The 19066-nt window shown below is 42.4% G+C and overlaps 1 protein-coding gene and 1 long non-coding RNA gene across 2 annotated transcripts in view; one reads left to right on the plus strand and one right to left on the minus strand.

The window, feature by feature from the left end:
- GLUD1 (glutamate dehydrogenase 1) overlaps positions 1–19066 on the plus strand; it is a 56985-nt gene that overhangs the window by 19175 nt on the left and 18744 nt on the right. The window contains exons 2-5 of the mRNA XM_075934828.2: positions 900–980; positions 1668–1723; positions 3123–3186; positions 7152–7246. Coding sequence (XP_075790943.1) covers positions 900–980; positions 1668–1723; positions 3123–3186; positions 7152–7246 — 296 coding nt within the window. The remainder of the gene's footprint in view (positions 1–899; positions 981–1667; positions 1724–3122; positions 3187–7151; positions 7247–19066) is intronic.
- Positions 9662–15384, minus strand: LOC112547461 (uncharacterized). The gene is made up of 2 exons (XR_012905566.2): positions 14800–15384; positions 9662–11670 (listed from the first exon to the last, which is right to left on the minus strand). It is a non-coding gene; the product is annotated as an uncharacterized LOC112547461 (long non-coding RNA).

The raw sequence follows: 19066 nt of genomic DNA on the forward strand, positions 1-19066 counted from the left end.
TAAGCAATACTGTCCCTTTTAAAATACCTCTCAGCTGCCCATCGTTTGAAGGCACATCATTTGTCCCAAGTTAACTATATGGTGTAATTGAGTGACCCTCTTACTTCCATTGAAAACTATCCAAAACCATTAACTTTTGAATGGTTTGCATTTCATTTCCCTACTTGGCTTTTGTTATTTTAATAGTAATAGAAATGTAGCCGTGTTAGTCTGGTGTAGCTGAAGCAAAATGCAGGACTATGTAGCACTTTAAAGACTAACAAGATGGTTTATTAGATGATGAGCTTTCGTGGGCCAGACCCACTTCCTCAGATCAAATAGTGGAAGAAAATAGTCACAACCATATATACCAAAGGATACAATTTAAAAAAATGAACACACATGAAAAGGACAAATCACATTTCAGAACAGAAGGGGGATATGGGGTGGGTGGGGGGGAAGGAAGGTAAGTGTCTGAGTTAATGATATTAGAGGTGGGGAAAGGTGAGCTGTGAGCTAATGGTATTAGAGGTGATAATTGGGGAAGCTATCTTTGTAATGGGTAAGGTAGTTGGGGGTTTTTGTTCAATCCCCCCCCAGAGAGTGTTGAATTTTAGCATGAATGACAGTTCAGAGGATTCCCTTTCAAGTGCAGATGTAAAAGGTCTTTGTAGCAGAATGCAGGTAGTTAAGTCATTGAGACAGTGTCCTTTCTGGTTGAAATGGCAAGAAATTGTTTTTTCTTTGTGATCCTGTCTGATTGTTTGTTATTTTAAGGCTGTTGTACATCATTTCTTACTTCAAACTTGACAGGATGAGAGAGAGATTGCCCACTTGAGTGTAGAGTGCTGGTATAATAGAGTTGCTATTTGCAATTTGCAAATACTAATTGCTTCATTCTTTTCCTGTTTGTTTTTCAGGTATTCGTTACAGCACAGATGTTAGCGTGGATGAAGTCAAAGCTTTAGCCTCTCTAATGACATACAAATGTGCTGTGGTTGGTAAGTGATACGTACCTGTCAAGTTTTGATACTAATCGTCATTTGAATTAGCATTGATTTAAGTCACAGTGAAATAGTTTAACCGAATTTTTTTACATTCTTTTTACTAAAATCTGACCTGTTAAAATCTACAAGAAGTGATTTTGAATGTTTACCCCGTAACTATAATATTGTATTTCCGTTGCTGTTATTGAAGCTTCATGTTTTGGAATAGTGTTTAGTTCTCTGCATTCAGCTTTTCTACTGTGCATTGTCTCAATAAAATGATCTTACATATAATATGTTAGTATCACATGAAAACATGCCACTTAGTCATAAGGACTTAATTCAGGTTTGAGTAGATGGGGCTATAAGGAATGTCAAAGATTAACAATTATCCATATAAACAGCAAAATTTGTAGAAAATAGATTTAAGTAAATCTTAGGCATCTTGATTTTAGAAGCTCCTCTTCAAACTTCTGCAAAGATTTCCCCTTCTGTGCACAGAATGTAGGTTTTCATGAAATTGTGCTGTGGACGTGGCGGTCAGCTTCACAGTTGCCAGTGCGGGGTTAGGGACTGATGATTTTCAAATATTTGTTTACACAAATTTTTAGAAGTTCTCCTTTTTGTACAATTTAGAGATCATCATTTCTGTTCTACCTTTGTCTTGTAAAGAAAAACAGTTTCATTTTTCATCTCTTTTAGATGTGCCATTTGGCGGTGCAAAGGCTGGTGTTAAGATCAATCCTAGGAACTATACTGTAAGTTTAAATTATATACGTGTGTGTGTATATATTTGTGTGTGTGTGTGTGTGTGTGTGTGTGTGCATATGTTGTATGGACTGAAAGGCGTAGGCTGACTAGATCCAAAGCTCTTTTGCAGGAAAGCAATAAAAGCTCAGTAGAAATTCACCTTCCATTTCTTCCTCTGGAGAGATTAAATCAAGTCTTGGTATTACCCCTGAGGGAATTCTGCAACACTGTGCAATATAGATTTTGCACAGAATTCTGTTTCCTCCACAAAATTAGGCTGCAGAGCTGTGGGTGCCACTAGGGGCTGCTAGATACTACAGAGTCCTGCTGGCAGTGAGCAGCACACCCAGTCCATCAGTGACGGAGGCTGCACACTCTTCCTGCTCAGCCCAATCCTCATTCTCCTGGGGATGGGAGAGGGCCGAAGAGATCCAGCTCCAGCAAAATGTGAGAAATGGCAGGGCTGCAATATAGCACATCCCCCGGCAGGCAGAGCTGGATTAATATTTTGTGGGCCTGGTCCCAAACATATTTGTGGGCCCCCACGTGATTATCAGCCCCTTCAAAGTTGGGCCTGGTGTGGCAGTGCTATAATATACTTAGAACCGAGTCTGAGGCATTTTTTCATTTTGATCACACACCCCTGCAAGATTGTCTGTACTGCTCTGCACAGCTTCCTCATTCCCCAGTTCTCTCATTGAGCTGTTCGCCTATGTGGGTTTACCAAGGTTCACAGTGAGTAGAATTTTCATAGCCATCAGGGGAAACTACCCACATGTTTGTTTCCTCATCCAGATATTCTGTAGCCATGTCTCCAGTACCATCCTGTTTCACCATTCACTGTATGTGGTCCTGGTGTCTGGTCAATAGTTTCAGAGCCAATTCTGACATCCCCACCCCAGCACACAATAAAGTGGAACAATTTTCAGTTTCTGTGATTAGAGGTATCTGGATCCATATCGTAAGACTGTCCCATATAACAAGGAAAAGTTGAGAGTTGCCTTAGTTGTTTTGTTCCATTCTTTGTTTCTGTGGGGAAATCACCGAAGCAGTATTACTGTTGTCTTTGTAAAAGAAGACGACTTGAAAAAAAAAATGCTAATGACAGTTGAAAATAGCAACTTCAGTCCCAGTTAGCACTGGGAAGATGCCAGCATTTGTTGTTCAGCTTTATCCTACTCTTTCCACAACAAATTAAAGAGAATCAGTATTTGATTGTGGAGAAATGATTTAACAGCAGCCCAAATTAAATGAGCACTCCTGTTCAAATCTGGAAGGTAAATACATTAACAACTTTTTACTAAATAACCCTTTAAATAACTAAATAACATTTAACGTCTGTAGGAAATTTTAGGCTGACTTTTGAACTTTCTATGAAATCCTAGTGACACTAAATTTTCTTAATAGGATAACGAATTGGAAAAGATCACAAGAAGATTTACTATGGAGTTGGCAAAGAAGGGATTTATTGGTATGTAAGTACAGTGATTAATACTAGTCAGTGGCATAGGTAGGGGTGGAAATGTGGTTGGGTCCCAACTTTTGGGTAAATGAGCAATGACAGACTGTGCTAATTCAGAGGGGTAGCCATGTTAGTCTGGATCTGCAAAAGTGACAAGGAGTCGTAGCACCTTACAGACTAACAGATGTATTGGAGCATAAGCTTTTGTGGGTGCATCTGACCAAGTGGGTCTTTGCCTATGAAAGCTTATGCTCCAATACATCTGTTAGTCTGTAAGGTGCTACAGGACTCCTTGTTACTTGTGCTAGTTCAGTTACTAACCTAATGTCATGCCCTTTAGCCTTGGTGTCCCCATACACAGGGCTTCACCTGCCAAGTCAGGCGCATGCATGAGGTGGCTCAGAAAATAGCAAGACAGAGCTGCAGAAGTGTAGCTTTCTGAATTGTGGGCACATAGCTCAGTCCTGAATTTCAGGTGCCCAAGTGACATTCTTGGCTACTGTGGCAGCACTGTACCTGCAGCTCAGTTTTGGGTGGGCCTGTGCCTATGCTCCTTATACTAGTCAACTTGTTACTTGGGAATCTAATTTCATGTTTGTCAGCAGTGTATACTGGACAGTATTGTGTAAACATGTGACTCACCAGGGCAGTGTTTCTCAACCTTTTTGTATAAAGTACCCCTTTCTAAAAAAAAATATATATATATATATATATAAGAACGCCCAATACCTACAGTTTTCAGACACACAATTTTTTTTCTACCATTGCAACACTTTGTTTAAACAACTTAATTGTAGGTGGGCGATGAAATGTTTGGGTGTAAAAAGTACAAAAATAATAAAGTGCTGTAAAACTTACAACCAAAATTCAGTTTTCTCCAAGTTTCACTTGTGTTAGTCTCCCCTCTCCCCCCAGACTTCTTTCAAGTACCCCTAAAGGTACCACTGATTGAGAAACACTCCCTATGCTGAACATAGAACACCTAGTAAAATTACTCCTATTTAAGCAAGTTCAACAGCAAGCAGAGCTGTTCAGTATAAACACTCAAATTAACATCAAGTTGACTGAGCCCCTTTTAAAAAGAAATACTGTGTAATACCTTATCTTTAAGGCTTTAGGGTTCACATGGGGAGAGGTGACACACATATTCCCATACAATCCTCCCTGGTGCTCTCTGCCCTCTGAGCCTGGCTGGGCCCCCCAGGACAGACCTGCCTCTCCTGGTACCTAATATGCCTTCCTAAGGCAATACATTGCTGGGGAGGGGATACAAAAGATCAGTCCTCCCCAGGTTTTTGTTGGGGTTCACACCAGAATGTGACCAGCAGCAGCCTTTCAACAGTGTGCAAGAGGCAAAGGGTAGGAGCCACTTCAGCTTCAGGGAGGTGAGAAGGGATGACGTGGCCTATGTTTTTGCAGAGCTCACTATTTTTTTCCTTTCCCCTCTCCAGTGGCTAGAAACAGCTTGCCCCTTCCTGCCTCACAATATTGAAAGGCTGTTAACACTTCCAGGCTGCTGCTGGCCACCAACATAACCCAGCCTCACTCCTCCCCTCACCCCCCGTTATAGCACAGACATTGTCAGGGCTTGCCGTACCGCAGCGAGTCCTGCTTGCCAGCCGTGCTGTCCAGCGATCTGCACATGCGTAGATAGCCTGAACCCATCTCTTCCTGGTTGCAATCTACTCGCCACAGGCAAATAGATTGCATTATTTGTCGAGCCCTGGACATTGTACACTAGGGCCCATGGAACTCTGTAGCAGGGGCTACATGTAACCCAGCCAGAGAGGTGGCTCAGCATGGTAAGGCACAGTAGCCCTGCCCGCTCTGGTGGCAGTGAAGAGGGTGCTAATGGCCTGCCCAAAGGGCTGCTGTGGAGCCTGCAGGTTTGGGGTGGGAATAGATTGAAAATTGCTTTCACCCATCCACTCCAGAGCTAAATTAATGGGCAGAGAGACTTTCCTGTGTTAGTGCTATGTGGGTCTTTGGCACATGCAAGGATCTGCTCTTTCTGGCCAGCAATCCAGACCAGAAGGTCTTAGGGTTTCCTCAGACAGTGGCCCAGCCAGAGCAGTGGGGGAAGGAAAGAGCCTGTCAGCCAGGCTGTGCAGGTAAGCTCAGCATGTTGAACAGGGGCTGGTTCTCCACATAGCACTGGGCGAGGGACATGCCCCAGGGAGTGGGGAGGGGCAGGGAGGAGGCAATGCAGGGAGAGGACAGTGAGAGGGGGAGCCCATCAAGGGCTGATGAGTGGACAGCAGATGGAATAGATAACAGTCCACAGCCTGCCTTCGCTGACCAACTGCTGCAACATGCTGCTAGTGCCAGCCAGAGGTGGGAGTCCTGTTGGCCAAGCGTGCACATAGAACACTTAAATTGTCACACTTGAAACACATAATGATTACGTTGGTCATGTGTGCTATCTTGTTTCCTGTAACCTCAAAATCAAGGCTTTTTGCTGATATCAGAGGAAGGAAATGGAAGATTCCCCCCGCCCCCTAGTGATCAGAGATGATTTCAAAAGAGATACAGGCAATTATGTGAATCCATAGCCTGTGTAGTACATTTATAAGTTATCCATTTCATTCAATCTGTTTGAATGTGCAAGCTTATCTACTTGAAGAGAGCTCACAGTTGAACTGATGCTGGAACACTGACTTGCAAAAAAAACCCTCTTAGTTTCATAGGACTAGGAAAGGAATAAAGTGGTGGGTTTTTTTTTTTTTTTTTTTTTTTTTTTTTTTTCATTCCTGATCTCTTAAGAAAACCAAGTCCTTATAGGTATCCCTACAAGCATATGCTTGTATCTTACATTTTATTAATGTCTACATGGGCAGAAGTATCTGTTTTCTAGAACACATGAGAGCATATAAGCATCCATACAAATATATTTATCAAAATAAATTATTTGTGTATTGGAGTTAGTGGTAGCTAAGCTATATTGACATCTGAAAGGTTAGATAGAATATCTTTAATTATAAAATGCTGTGTAACTTCTTTGTAATTATGGAAAATTAAATGGAAGCTGAGTTTGTTTAAATTCTTTGCCATGGATATCTAGATCTTATTTATTTCAATAGTTTGGCTTAGCACAATCCTTAAGCAGTTACCTAAGGAGAGTACATATAATTACTGGTAGGGCGGTACAAGGAATATTTGTCATTAGAGATGCCTTTGCTCTCCCATTCTGTGATACAATGAATAAGAAATGAATAGAGGAAAAAATGTATCAATAAACTGCAATATCTATGAACTTAAACAACAAATAGTCTAGTAGCACCTTAAAGACTAACAAAACATGTAGATGGTATCATGAGCTTTCATGGACACAACCTACATCTTCAGATGATGGGTTGTGCCCATGAAAGCTCATGATACCATCTACATGTTTTGTTAGTCATTAAGGTGCATGCTTCTAGATTATTTGTTTAAGTTTTTCCTGCTACAGACTAACTTGGCTACCCCTCTGAAACTTTTGCAGTATCTACAACAGCTGATCTCAGGTATATGCAAGCAATAAAATGTACCTAAACGCAGAACATTGTTATAAAGAAGAAAGAAACTGAGGTATATGGTTTCTACATTTAAAATCAAATGAAGTTATGCTAAGTATAAGTTATATATGTTTAGCTCTCCTTTCTTTCTACAGTGGCATACGTGAAAGATATTGGATAAAGCAAAAATACAAACAGACTTCTGATGCATTAGTTTATCACTAAATTTGTAGTTACATAAAATGTGAACCAGATAGTCAATAGTTTAAAGGAGTTTTGCCAGATTACTTAAACAAGATATGTCTAAAATCCAAATGTGTTTAAAAGTATGGTTTGTTCTTCCTTGAGTAACTGAGGCTTAAATATGTAAGTAGATCATCTCAACCAAGCCCAGCTGTCACACCAAGGGGAGGAGACAGAGAAGTTGAAGATAAATATTTGAATTTAATCCTTGAGACATGTTTTTAATCTTACTAATAGGACCTGGTATTGATGTGCCTGCCCCTGATATGAGCACAGGTGAGAGGGAGATGTCCTGGATTGCAGATACCTACGCCAATACCATAGGACACTATGTAAGTTCTGAGCATAAACTTGGCAGAAACCCAGCCAACATTGCGTCAGATGTATTGCTTTGTTAACTAGTCCTCTAATTTTAATTGTGCATGTAACTATAGCACTTTAATCATTATGGAGTTTTAGGTCATGGTTGTGGAAAAAAGTGCCAGAAGTCTTCCTCTTTAGACATAATTTAAAAGTTTAATTTTAAAAAAAGCAGCTGCAGCAATCATTTGACACATTTTCATGTGTCACATATGATGGAACAATTAGTATGATCATATTCAAACTGTATTAAACCATTAGTCCAGTGTCATCCTCTTTTCACAGTAGTATTGAAAAATAGACCCTCAAACAAGTTTTCAGTGAGATCTGGTTAGCCCTTGGTAACGCTGACCATGTTTGGTAATGGAATATATTTGCTAACATTGTTCTAAAACCATAGGAAAGCACAATGAGGAGAGTTGATTAATGATAAGCAAAATTCAGAATTGACTTGCATTTTAAAATCAGACTTTTGTCCATATTGACTGTTTAGTCAAGCTAGTTTCTGCTAGTTTAACACTATTTTTGTTACAGTATTTAACTATGTATTAAATATTCCATCTCTATACAGTAAAATAGTGTTTCCGTTCAAAGCCCATGTACTTAACTCTTTAAAGTCTTAATGAGATTTTACCATATCAGTTTTTAAAAGCACTGTTGTCAGGCTTTCATCGCTGATTTCTCTGAAATTGTTCAACCATCTGACACTTATCTCATTTGACACTAGTCTTGATTGTTAAAGTGCCTGCATGTTTATTTGAGAAATCTCTGCATGACCTGTCGAAATGACACTGTCAAGCTGGAGAAATACTGCAACAGCTGAATTGTGTGTATTGTTTTAATACCCTGCTGATCACACACTTTTACTCCTTTGTATGCCATAGCTGGTACAGATTGCATCAAGAGATTTTTCAGAGTACCAATGAAAAAATTAATGTAGATTTCAAAACTAGAGGTAGTATAAGAGAACAGTGATGTGTTTGAACACCCACAAAACAAAAGCCAAAAAACTTGAATTCTTAATGCCTTCCAGTTATGGTATTCCCCTTATGACTGTGTAAGACTGATTTGTCCCTGCATAGTCAATTGTTAGATTTTAGTGACCAGCTTTGACATTATGAAAACATAATAGTAGGCTAGGCAAATACTCAATTTTTTGTGATGTTTAGCACCAGAGTGTATAAATTACATGATGGTAGCTCTTAAGCATGTCCTTTAAACACTCAAGCCAGAAAACAAAGGAAAAAAGAAAAGTCAGTAGAACCTCTGAGTTATGGAATCTCTGGAACTGAGGTTTGTAATGCTCAAATGTTTGTAACTGAACAAAACATTATGGGTAGTTCTTTACAAAGTTTACAACTGAATATTGATTTTAATACAGGTTTGAAACTTTACTATGCAGAAGAAAAATGCTGCTTTCCCTTTATTTTTAGTAGTTTCTATTTAACATAGTACAGTACTGTCTTTGCTTTGATTAGTTTGTGAGGGCAAGATGGGGAGCAGTCTTGTTTGCTGCTGCCTGATTGCATATTTCCAGTTCCAAACAAGTTGTGTGGTTAATGGTCAGTTCGTATCTGTCGTTTGAAATTCTGAGGTTCTGCTATGCTGGGCTATTTTTTTAAAAAGCTGTATTATCCCCTGAGTTCCTTGGTTTCCCCTTGGGGCCATTGGATTTCAAATATTTTATACAGGTTGACCATTTTCCTGATGTGCTGAGCATACTAATGTACTCTTTGAAGCAATAACAATTAATACTTAATGCTATTGCATGACTAGCTCAACCTCTGCTACTTCTGAATGAAATACTTACTTCTCTTGGTTTCTGCAGTCATTTAAAATAGTTCTTTGGGGAATACCTTCACTCTTTATTTCATACTTTCACTTACTATGCTATAAACCTGTTCATATCCCTCATAGAATACACGTTTACAAGGTGACAGTATTTTCCTAAGGCAATGTGCCCATTGGCAGAGCATTTACAACTTGCAATCTTTGACATTGAGTGAGGTGGTCTAGATCACACAGGCCAGTGTCTCAAGCAGTATTAATTATTCATGGAGGGGCGGGGTGGAGGGGAGAGGAGAGGAACAACCCTTTGAATAAATTTGTCTGGGAAATACTCTGCCTGTTGAGTTAGCTATAGAAATAAGAGCTATGAACAACCTCCTGCACTTACACTGCACAAATGAATCTTACTTTATAAAAATAATGAAATGCAGAATAGTTGGTTTCAAAAAGTACTTCAGGTTGCTAAGTGATAATATATTGCCTTTTAGTAAATTACAAAATCCAAGTCCCTAAGGAAATTGTTGCCGGCACACAGTGCCCAAGGGGGACAACAGCTGGGTTCGTTGCCCGGTGTGCGCGCTCCAATAAACACACCGGAGTGGAGAAGCAAAAAAAGTTTATTTGAATGTTCAAATAGGTGCCAGGAGACATCTCAAATCAAGCACACAATGTAAGCAGTTTTCCTTCCTTATATACCCAGGTTGTTTACTTGCAAGAACATAGTGAACTGTAGCAAGTTTCCCACACTGGGACATGTTCCTCCTCCCCCTGTACAGAAACACATCTGAATTCTTCTTCTATACCACTGATAGTAACTAAACAACTTTCAAGATCTTGCTGTTCCCAGCTGTTAGCGAGCTAGAGAAAAGTTATGTCTGGGGGGGGGAGGGGAAGGGGCTTTTAGGGTGCTTGGGCCTAGAGCGGGGGGGCTTCATCAATCCTTGTGATCTTCCACTCCCCCGAGTTACCTAGGATCATGCCCAGTGACCCCAACAGCTCCCTCCTTTGAGAATACTCAACAAACTTTTGTCTGAGTTCTCATATTCTGAGGACAAAAGCTGATTAAGTGCCAAGGTTGAACCATATAAATTGTAGACACCACTAATCTAAGGCTCTCTCAGTTGAAGGCGAAGCTTCAGGTTGCCTAAGGGGGTAGCAGTTCATTTGCCTCGGGCACAGATGTCATCTGCTTCTGGTTCACCCGATTCGTGGTGGGATGAACGTGCATGGCTCCCTCGAAGTCTGACGTCGTCTGCTTCTGGGCCTGGATTGCCGGTACCATGCCTGTGCTGATCCCCGTCTACTTCTGGACCTGGGTTTTTGGTACCAGGTCTGCGGTGCTCCTTGTTGGGGCCAACCTATGTAGGCACTGGAACCAGTTTGCAGTGGGAGGCATGAATCCAGGTGGGCAATTCCTCGTACTTTACAGCAATAAGGTGGTCAGAAGGACCTGGTAGGGACCCTTCCACCTGGGTTCCAGGGCAGTTTTCTGCTGGTGAACTTTCACGCAAACCCAGTCTCCTGGTTGTAGTTTATGGCACGGCTCAGTCGGGACCTCCTGGAAGGCGTCTTTAACCTGTGAATGATAAGACTGTACACACCTCATAAGTTCCTGTCAATACTTGACTATGCTTCCTTTAACAAGTGTGGCATCAGCCAGGTTAATTTCTGGGCTGCTTAACAATCTCATAGGTCGGCCACATGCAATTTCATGTGGGCTGAGTCCAGTTTTCCGATTAGGAGTGGCTCTTATGCTCATTAGGGCAATCGGGAGTGCTTCTACCCATGTTAAGCCAGAGTCCTCACATATTTTAGCAAGTTTGTTCTCTAAAATCCTATTTCATCTTTTACTGCTTCTGCACTCTCCAGGTGTCATGCACAATGCAGTGCTTGTCTGATAGAGTAGTACTTTTCTAGTTTTGAATAATTTGTCCAGTAAAGTGGGTACCTCTATCACTGAAGATCACAAGGTGTATTCCCCATGATGGGATGTAATGATTTAGAAGTTTCTTTGCCACTGTGATGGCATCAGCTTTCCTGCAGGGATAAGCTTCCACTCATCTCAAAAACAAGCAAACATTAACCAGCACATTATTTAAAAAATTGACATTAGGCAATTGAATAAAGTCCATTTGTAAATTCAGAAATGGTCCCAAAGGCGGAGGTCTGGTTGCCAGAACTGTCTTTACAGGTTTACCCACATTGTGGGCTTGGCAGACAGGGCAAACCAAACAGTAATCTTTGGCTGCTTGGGAGAATTTGGGAGCAAATCAATTTTGTTTTACCTTTGCCAATGTGCGACAATCCATGGAGCATGGAGGCAAGGGGAGGTAGCAAGACCCTGGGGCAACAATGTGGCCATCAGAGCTGCACCAGTAGTGGTCTGGGTACAAGGTGCACCCTGCCAGTATCCACTCCTGCTTTCCCGATTTTGGGGCTTGGTCTTACAGGAGGGCCAGTTCCAAAAGAGATGGCAAAGGAGCTGGCGATCGTAGGAGAGAAGGGAAAAAACAGCAGGTACAGGAGCAGATTCCATTACATTCCAAACAGTACAAACTGCATATCTTGCTGCTAAAACTTCACTAGTTTTATAATGGCAAAAACTTATCTGTAAAAAGCACAAAGTTAAGATTATTCAAGGGACTTAAATTATTCTTTCATTAAAACAACAATATTGTACACACAACAATGCTTGAAATACATGTATCACAATTAAGACACACTAGACAAATTTGGATAGAACACAGAACATAAACTTATTATGTCATGACACAGAACCATGTTTTTTTTCTTCAGTTAACTTTTCAGATGATATTAGTGCTTCTTAATGATCTGAAAGACAAAACATTTCTACCTCTATCGGGGTGGCCTATTATAACTTAAAATACTGCCTAAGATCTGCTAGGGGAACCGATTACAGCTAACTCTTTACCACTTCTTTGGGCGAGTGAGCTGCAACTTTCCGAGAACAAGGTGCTTGCTAGTTACTATTCCGGCAAGCAAAAAGGTTTTCTTTTCCTGAAAAGAATCACATGCAATGTTACAGGCTTACTTATGGGGGGACAGTGCTCCCCACACCCCTTCCACAACAGACAAGCAGTTTGCAGACACACACAACCTTGGATCTAAAAGCAAGCCAAAAGTGTTATCAACTCAGCCTTGAACAGAAACAGAGTGAAGTTTCTGGGCTTGGATTCTTAAAACAATAACTTGGTTTTCTTAGAGAGCAAATTTAACCTTAAAAGTTGAATGCCCAACACAAGCACTAACCAATTTGTGCTTTCTCTGTTTGCAATTTTTAAGCAAGAGGACATTATCCAAAACAAAATAAAACTAGTTCATTTGAAACTCACAAAATAAAGTTACAATATATAGAGCTCATTCTTTTATGCAGTTAACCAATTAAGTTTCAGTAGAATCCTTAATTTTTCTTTTGCAGATTTAAAAAGTGTCCGTAGACAAATGTTTACGTTTGATTGTTTCTTTGCCTAGACGGTTTGCACAGTGCTTAAGAAAGAGGCTACAAAGAAACGAGGTGTCATTTTTAAAGCAGGTTTCTCTTCACATATTACAACAATCGCTTAATCCTTCCCACTGTCCCACGGAGTCCATTTTTCACCTTCACATACCCTCAAATCACTTGCTTCGTTCTTCTAAAGAAAACGTTTCTCATTCCTAGTAACTTTCCAATGTCTGTCCTACTTTCCTTATTCCTTCAACTATGCCCATAGGGCTTCAAACTTTTTGTCTTCCCCTTTCACATATTTTTTTCTTTTTATGATATGTCCTAATTCCTGCTAAAAGACTTTTCCTAATGACACAGGTTTGTTCAGTATCAATTTGGTAAGGAGGGTGGGCTTTCCAATTAGCTCTACCCCTCCTAATTTTTTCAGTAGGTAAATCTGAATGTTTAGTATTGCAGTCAGCTATTACTAATTTTAAACTTACAAGTCCTTGGACTATTATGCACGTACATGTAGTAAACAGGGGGGCCTTTCGGCAGTGTGGGGGATATGTTTAGACTAACCCCCACCTAAACTAACTCTACACACACCAAAGAAAGAGTCTGCCAGGTCTAGAGTGTCAGACCTTAGTAGCTTATGAAATAAGGGGAGTTGTCACTTCTTTCCATATCCGCTGAGTTTCGAGATTCAGCTGACCTACTACCTCGGGCTTGTAATCAGGGTTTGGTGTGTGGCCTTTCCCAGGACCCCTGATAACCATACTAGGGGGTACACCTGATCCTCCCACTGGCTCCACTCAGGGGCTTGCACGGCAGAGGGCTTAGCTGCCAGAGTCATTATCCATGCATTCTCGGGGGGTAAGGTAAGGGTTATTTCATCCTGGGTGAAATGCAGGGTGGCACCTAAGCGACAAATCAGGTACTGTCCCAGCAGCAGCGTTGGGCACTCGGGGAGATAGACCAGCTTGTGAGTTATAGTTCTGTTTCCCAAAGCGCATTCTGCTGGGGCATACACTGGGCTCCTTTTCCTGTGGCACCCACCACAGTGAGGGAGTCCGCCACGGGCAGCTGAAGAGATTGGTTTACGGCGGTTCGTGCCGCCCCAGAGTCCACTAAAAAGTCTATTTCCGAATTTCCCACCCTCATTTTTACTCGGGGTTCCAGGGGCAGGATGATCCGTTTCCCCTGACACCCCTATTCATGAGTCTCTGCTGCCCTCATGGGGGCACATTCTCTTTCGGGGCATTCATTTTTCCAGCGTCCTTCCTTTCGACACAAGGCACACTGGTTGCGACCCAGATGTCTTCCCTGCAGGCCAGGACGCCCGCGTCCACGGCCCCGTCCTCTTTCCTGTAACCTTCCCCTTGCACCAGCCTGTACTGCAGCTACCATCATTTTCACTTGCTTCTTTTCCTTTTCTTCCTCTCTCAGGGAATAAGCCCTATTTGCAGTTTCCAGAATCTGTGCCATGGACATGCCCATTAAGTCCTCCTTTTTCTGTAATTTCCTTTTAATATCAAGGGCTACACAGCTGGTAAAGATCCCCTTTATAATTGCCTCAGTTGCCTGGTCATTGGGATTTGCATTAGTATTTTGCCGGATGGCGTCCCAAATCCGCTGCAAAAAGGCAACCGGACTTTCCTTTGGTTCCTGTATTAACTCATATGGTTTTGCCCAGTTATGTCAGCCAAGTGCCGGAGACCATGTAAAAGCAACTCCTTGGCGGGCTACCACAGTCTCGGTAATCAGTGGGTAGAATCCCACAGAGGGGGTAACCTCCGGGACCTGAGGCACCTGTTCCTTATATAGTGGGGGTGCTGAAGCCGAAGGGGACACTGAATCTGCCATTACAGCTGTAGGAGAGCTCTGGGGGCTCACATTAACTCTGTCGGGTGCAGTAGTAACTAAATTACACTGTTGCAAAATATCTGTTCTATTTCTTAAAGCCATAAACAACTGCACATATAAATGTTCATGCCATTTACCAGTTCGCTGACAAAACAGGAGTAATTGGAGGATCATGTTATAATTGATTGATCCTTCCGATGGCCACCTTTCCTGGTCCTCTAGCTGATATTGAGGCCAGTCTACTGTACAGAACCTTTTCAGTTTACTTTTAGTCATGGGATCTGATCCAAACACTTTCCAGTTCACTAGAATGCATTCTAAGGGCGTACACCATGCCCTGCCTGTCGCCTACCCCATAACCTCAGGAGACACTGGGCGTCCCCAGGTCTTAACAGGCGAAAGTCCACCCCACTGGACTGTTCCTACCTTATCCATGGGACCGGATCCGCACCGTCGCCCGCAACTGCTTCTCCACTATTTGAGCGCGTTGCACAGTTGTGCCCTCCGGGGTCGATCAAACTGGTCTCCGCCGAGGCCCCTGATAGTCACCGGTGCACGCTGGGCGTCGGTCATTGCCACAATCCATCGACCACCAGGAGGGGTCCGGGCAAGGCTAAATTTCAGCCTCGAGTCCCATCTGGGTCGCCAAGAACTGTTGCCGGCACACAGTGCCCGAGAGGGACAACAGCTGGGTTCGTTGCCCGGTGCGAACACACACCTGTGTGTGTGTGTGTGTGTGTGTCTCTCTCTCTCTCTCTCTCTCTCTCTCTCTCTTCACGGAGTGGAGAAGAAAAAAAAATTAATTTGAACGTTCAAATAGATGCCAGGAGACATCTCAAATCAAGCACACAATGTAAGCAGTTTTCCTTCCTTATATACCCAGGTTGTTTACTTGCAAGAACATAGTGAACTGTAGCAAGTTTCCCACGCTGGGACATGTTCCTCCTCCTCCCCCTCTACAGAAACACATCTGAATTCTTCTTCTATACCACTGATAGTAACTAAGCAACTTTCAAGGTCTTGCTGTTCCCAGCTGTTAGCGAGCTAGAGAAAAGTTATGTCGGGGGGGGGGGCTTTTAGGGTGCTTAGGCGTAGAGCGGGGGGGCTTCATCGATCCTTGTGATCTTCCACTCCCCCAGTTACCTAGGATCATGCCCAGTGACCCCAACAAAATGACTAGCTAGAGACATTTGTCTACTGCCAGTACAGTAAAATATGTATTTCATTATGACCTAATAACCCCTTTTATGTGCTCAAGGCAGTGACCAAAGACTTGTGTGCTTTCGCTGTACTTTTCAATATCATCTGCCCATATATGGAAGTTTCTTCCAATAGCTTCTTTAATTTTTCAATGGAAAATCTAAACACTGATCATCAAGGAACAAAATCATATTACAGGAAAATAGTAAAATGTATAGCAGTTTCACTGCTTCCTTTTCCTAATCTTGAAACCCAACTTGCTTTTTCAGTTCCAGCAGGGTTACAAGTAATATACAGACAAACTTTACTAAGATGAATTTAGTGCTGAAAGCAAAAAATCAATCATTTAAAAAAATGTTGTTCTAACAATTGCACCTTCTTACTTAGACCTCCTTTGCATTAAGTTTTGGTCACTAAAGTTGGAAGCTAGGATTTTTTTTTTATTCTTGGTAGCTGCTTTGGGTCTGCAGAGTTGTGTGAGTATAACTCTCTTTTCTCTTCCTGGCGAGCAGAAACCAGCTGAGAGAAGTGGAAGATAGGGAAAAGTGAAAATTGCTTCAGAATTGACAGAAAAGTGCCACAAGGGAAGGCGAGCCTAGGAAGAAGGGTTAAGAGGGAGGGAAGGCTTTTTATTTAAACTAGGATGTTTGGCAAGGCCACCAACCACATTTTCAGATCAATTATTTGTAAACTTGAAAAGTATTTGTAACACTTGAAAATTATTTATGGTGGGTCCTTTCCTCTAACTAAAGCTTAGGGTTAGGTTTTTACTGATACTAAATATTAAAAGCGAGATTTAAGCACTGCTATCAGAATGTGGATGGCTTTAAGAACATAAGAATGGCCGTACTGGGTCAGACCAAAGGTCCATCCAGCCCAGTATCCTGTCTGCTGACAGTGGCCAATACCAGATGCTCCAGAGGAAGTGAACAGAACAGGGAATCCTCTCATGATCCCTCTTCTGTCATCCATTTCCAGCCTCTGACAATTCGACTAGGGACACTATTCCTACCCATCCTGGCTAATAGCTAAGGGTATGGCTACACTTGCACCCTCTTTTGAGAGAGGGATGCAGATGAAGACATTCAAAATTGCAAATGAAGCTGGAATTTAAATATCCCTTGCTTCATTTGCATATTTGCATTCTGGCGCTATTTTGAAATAACAGACGTTAAGACGCCGTTATTTTGAGAGAAAACCCTTCTCTTGAAATAACCCTTATTCCTCATACAATGAGGTTTACCAGTTATTTCGAGAGAAGGGTTTTCTCTCAAAATAACCACATCTTAACAGCATCTGTTATTTCGAAATAGCACCAGAACACAAATATGCAAATGAAGCACAGGATATTTAAATCCCAGCTTCATTTGCAATTTCGAATGTCTTCATCTGCATCCCTCTCTCGAAAGAGGGTGCAAGTGTAGACATACCCTAAAAGAATAATGGGTCTTCCTGGCCAAGGAAATTTTGTCTTTAATGGATACCATATTAACTTATACAGAAAATTCATAGTAAGTTTCTGGATTACTTAAGAAATATTACTAAACTCCTCTGTCTGAAATGAGCTGATACAACTCCTTGCTTTCTTTCCCCACTCCCTTATATTTTTTAAAACATTGGCCCTTCTGATGGAGGGAATTGTAGTTAGAAACTGTGTTTGTGTGCTCATAAACTGGTCATTCCTTCTGTGTGTGACTAGTTTAGATTTTTTTTTTTTTTTAAATATAGCTAATTGGAAACTTGGTAATATATTGTAAGCTGCCCAAGATTATAGTATCACTAGTAAGTGGTTACAGCTGATTACCACCAGAGGGAGCAGACTACTTTCTAAAGGAAACCATTTAGATTTTGGAATAAATTTTCTAATAAGCTGGACCTCGTTGGAAAATGAAGGATACTGAGACTCCTATATGTTACTCTCCGAGTTTTAAGGGACAGGGTTTGCTTTGGGTATCAAATACATGCAAGACAACTAGGTAGAAGTTTTATTCCATTTGAGACTGCATAAAAGGTGGGGGTTTGTTGGCATGTGACTGCCTTTCCATGTAGGAAAAGAGACTTCTCTACTATTTTCTCACATGACTGAAGTGTAGGCTGTCCACTTGAGGTAAGATGTGGCCCCTCTGGTCAGACAGAAGAAAAGACTGGAAAGATATGGGTAAAGCCTATTACTTGCGGATACATTTCTTAATAGCACCTCCATCTGATCAATATGTACTCATTTATAACGTTGCTAATATGCCTGTACTACATGCTTTCAAGTACAGGTTGAACCTGTACTTGGTCTGGCAACCTGGGAACCTGAGCTATCCCAGAACAGGGGAGGTCAGTGCTCCCCTGCTGGCTCCCAGGTTCTTCTCCTTGTGGCTCCCTGTTCTGAAGCTGGTCTCCCTAAAACTGGCCCAGCACAGCTCCCTATCCTGCTGCCCACCCACTGCCCCAGGGTCTCCTGGGGTTCCTGTCGGGGACTGTTTGGCCGCTGCCAGCCCCACTGCTGCACAGTGTTCCCCGGGTTCCCAGCTGGGGCTGCCTGGCCGTTGCCAGCCCTGCTGCTGCTGGGATTTCTGGCTAGGACTGCCTGGCCACCAACAACTCCACTGCAACCGGGGGTTCCATGGCTGGTGCTGGGACTCCCTGGTCACCTGGATCTGCTAACACCGGGAGTTCTCCATTCAGGACAGGGGCTCCCCAAATGTTTCCTGGTCCCACTGATGCCAGGGGTTCCCAGCCAGGGCGAGAGCTCCCCTGATGCCGACTGGCCCAGCTGAGGCTCCCCAGTCCCTGCATATTGCACCTGCCTCCCGGGCACTTTGGTCCAGCAACATCTGTGGTCCTGCAGTGATGTGGCCGAACCAGAGAATCCTGGATTTGGGAAGTTCCCTGCCTCTGGTACCCCAGTCCCTTCCCCAATCCTCAGCCCCCAACTCCACGTACCCAAATCCTCTCCCAGATCCAGCACCCCAATCTTCTACCCCAGATCAGTCCCCTCCTGCCCTAGCTCACAACCCAAATCCCCACACTCCTTTTTGTACCCCAACTCCCTGCCCTAGATCACAATCCAACCACCTGCACCCAAGTCCAGTGCCCCTGGTTACAACTGCCTCCCTACTCCAAACTCCCTCCCTTACCCAAGCTCCCTTCTGCACCGAACCTCCATCCCAGAACCCACACCTCCTCCATTAATATCCTGGAAGAGTGCAGCCCTTGACCAAATCCCAAATTCTTGGAGTGCCCCCCCATCAAAAATTATTGCCCACCCTTGTTTTAAGGGATTAATTTGCCAAGAACAGTGATGGCTATCACAACTGTAGAGTGATTACTTACCACTAACAGGCATACAGTTCACTGCCTTTGTAGCTAGTCACACGGCAGCTTCTCTCTGGACCCCCTCATCCTTATATCATCACTGTAAATATACCACTGTAAATTAATGTGAGCATAGAGCTGAATTGTGCAAATCACATGTCAGAAAATTGCACAATATCTGAAATAC

Source organism: Pelodiscus sinensis, chromosome 8, assembly GCF_052426305.1.
Source record: "Pelodiscus sinensis isolate ZL-2025 chromosome 8, ASM5242630v1, whole genome shotgun sequence".
Taxonomy (NCBI): Eukaryota; Metazoa; Chordata; order Testudines; family Trionychidae; genus Pelodiscus; species Pelodiscus sinensis.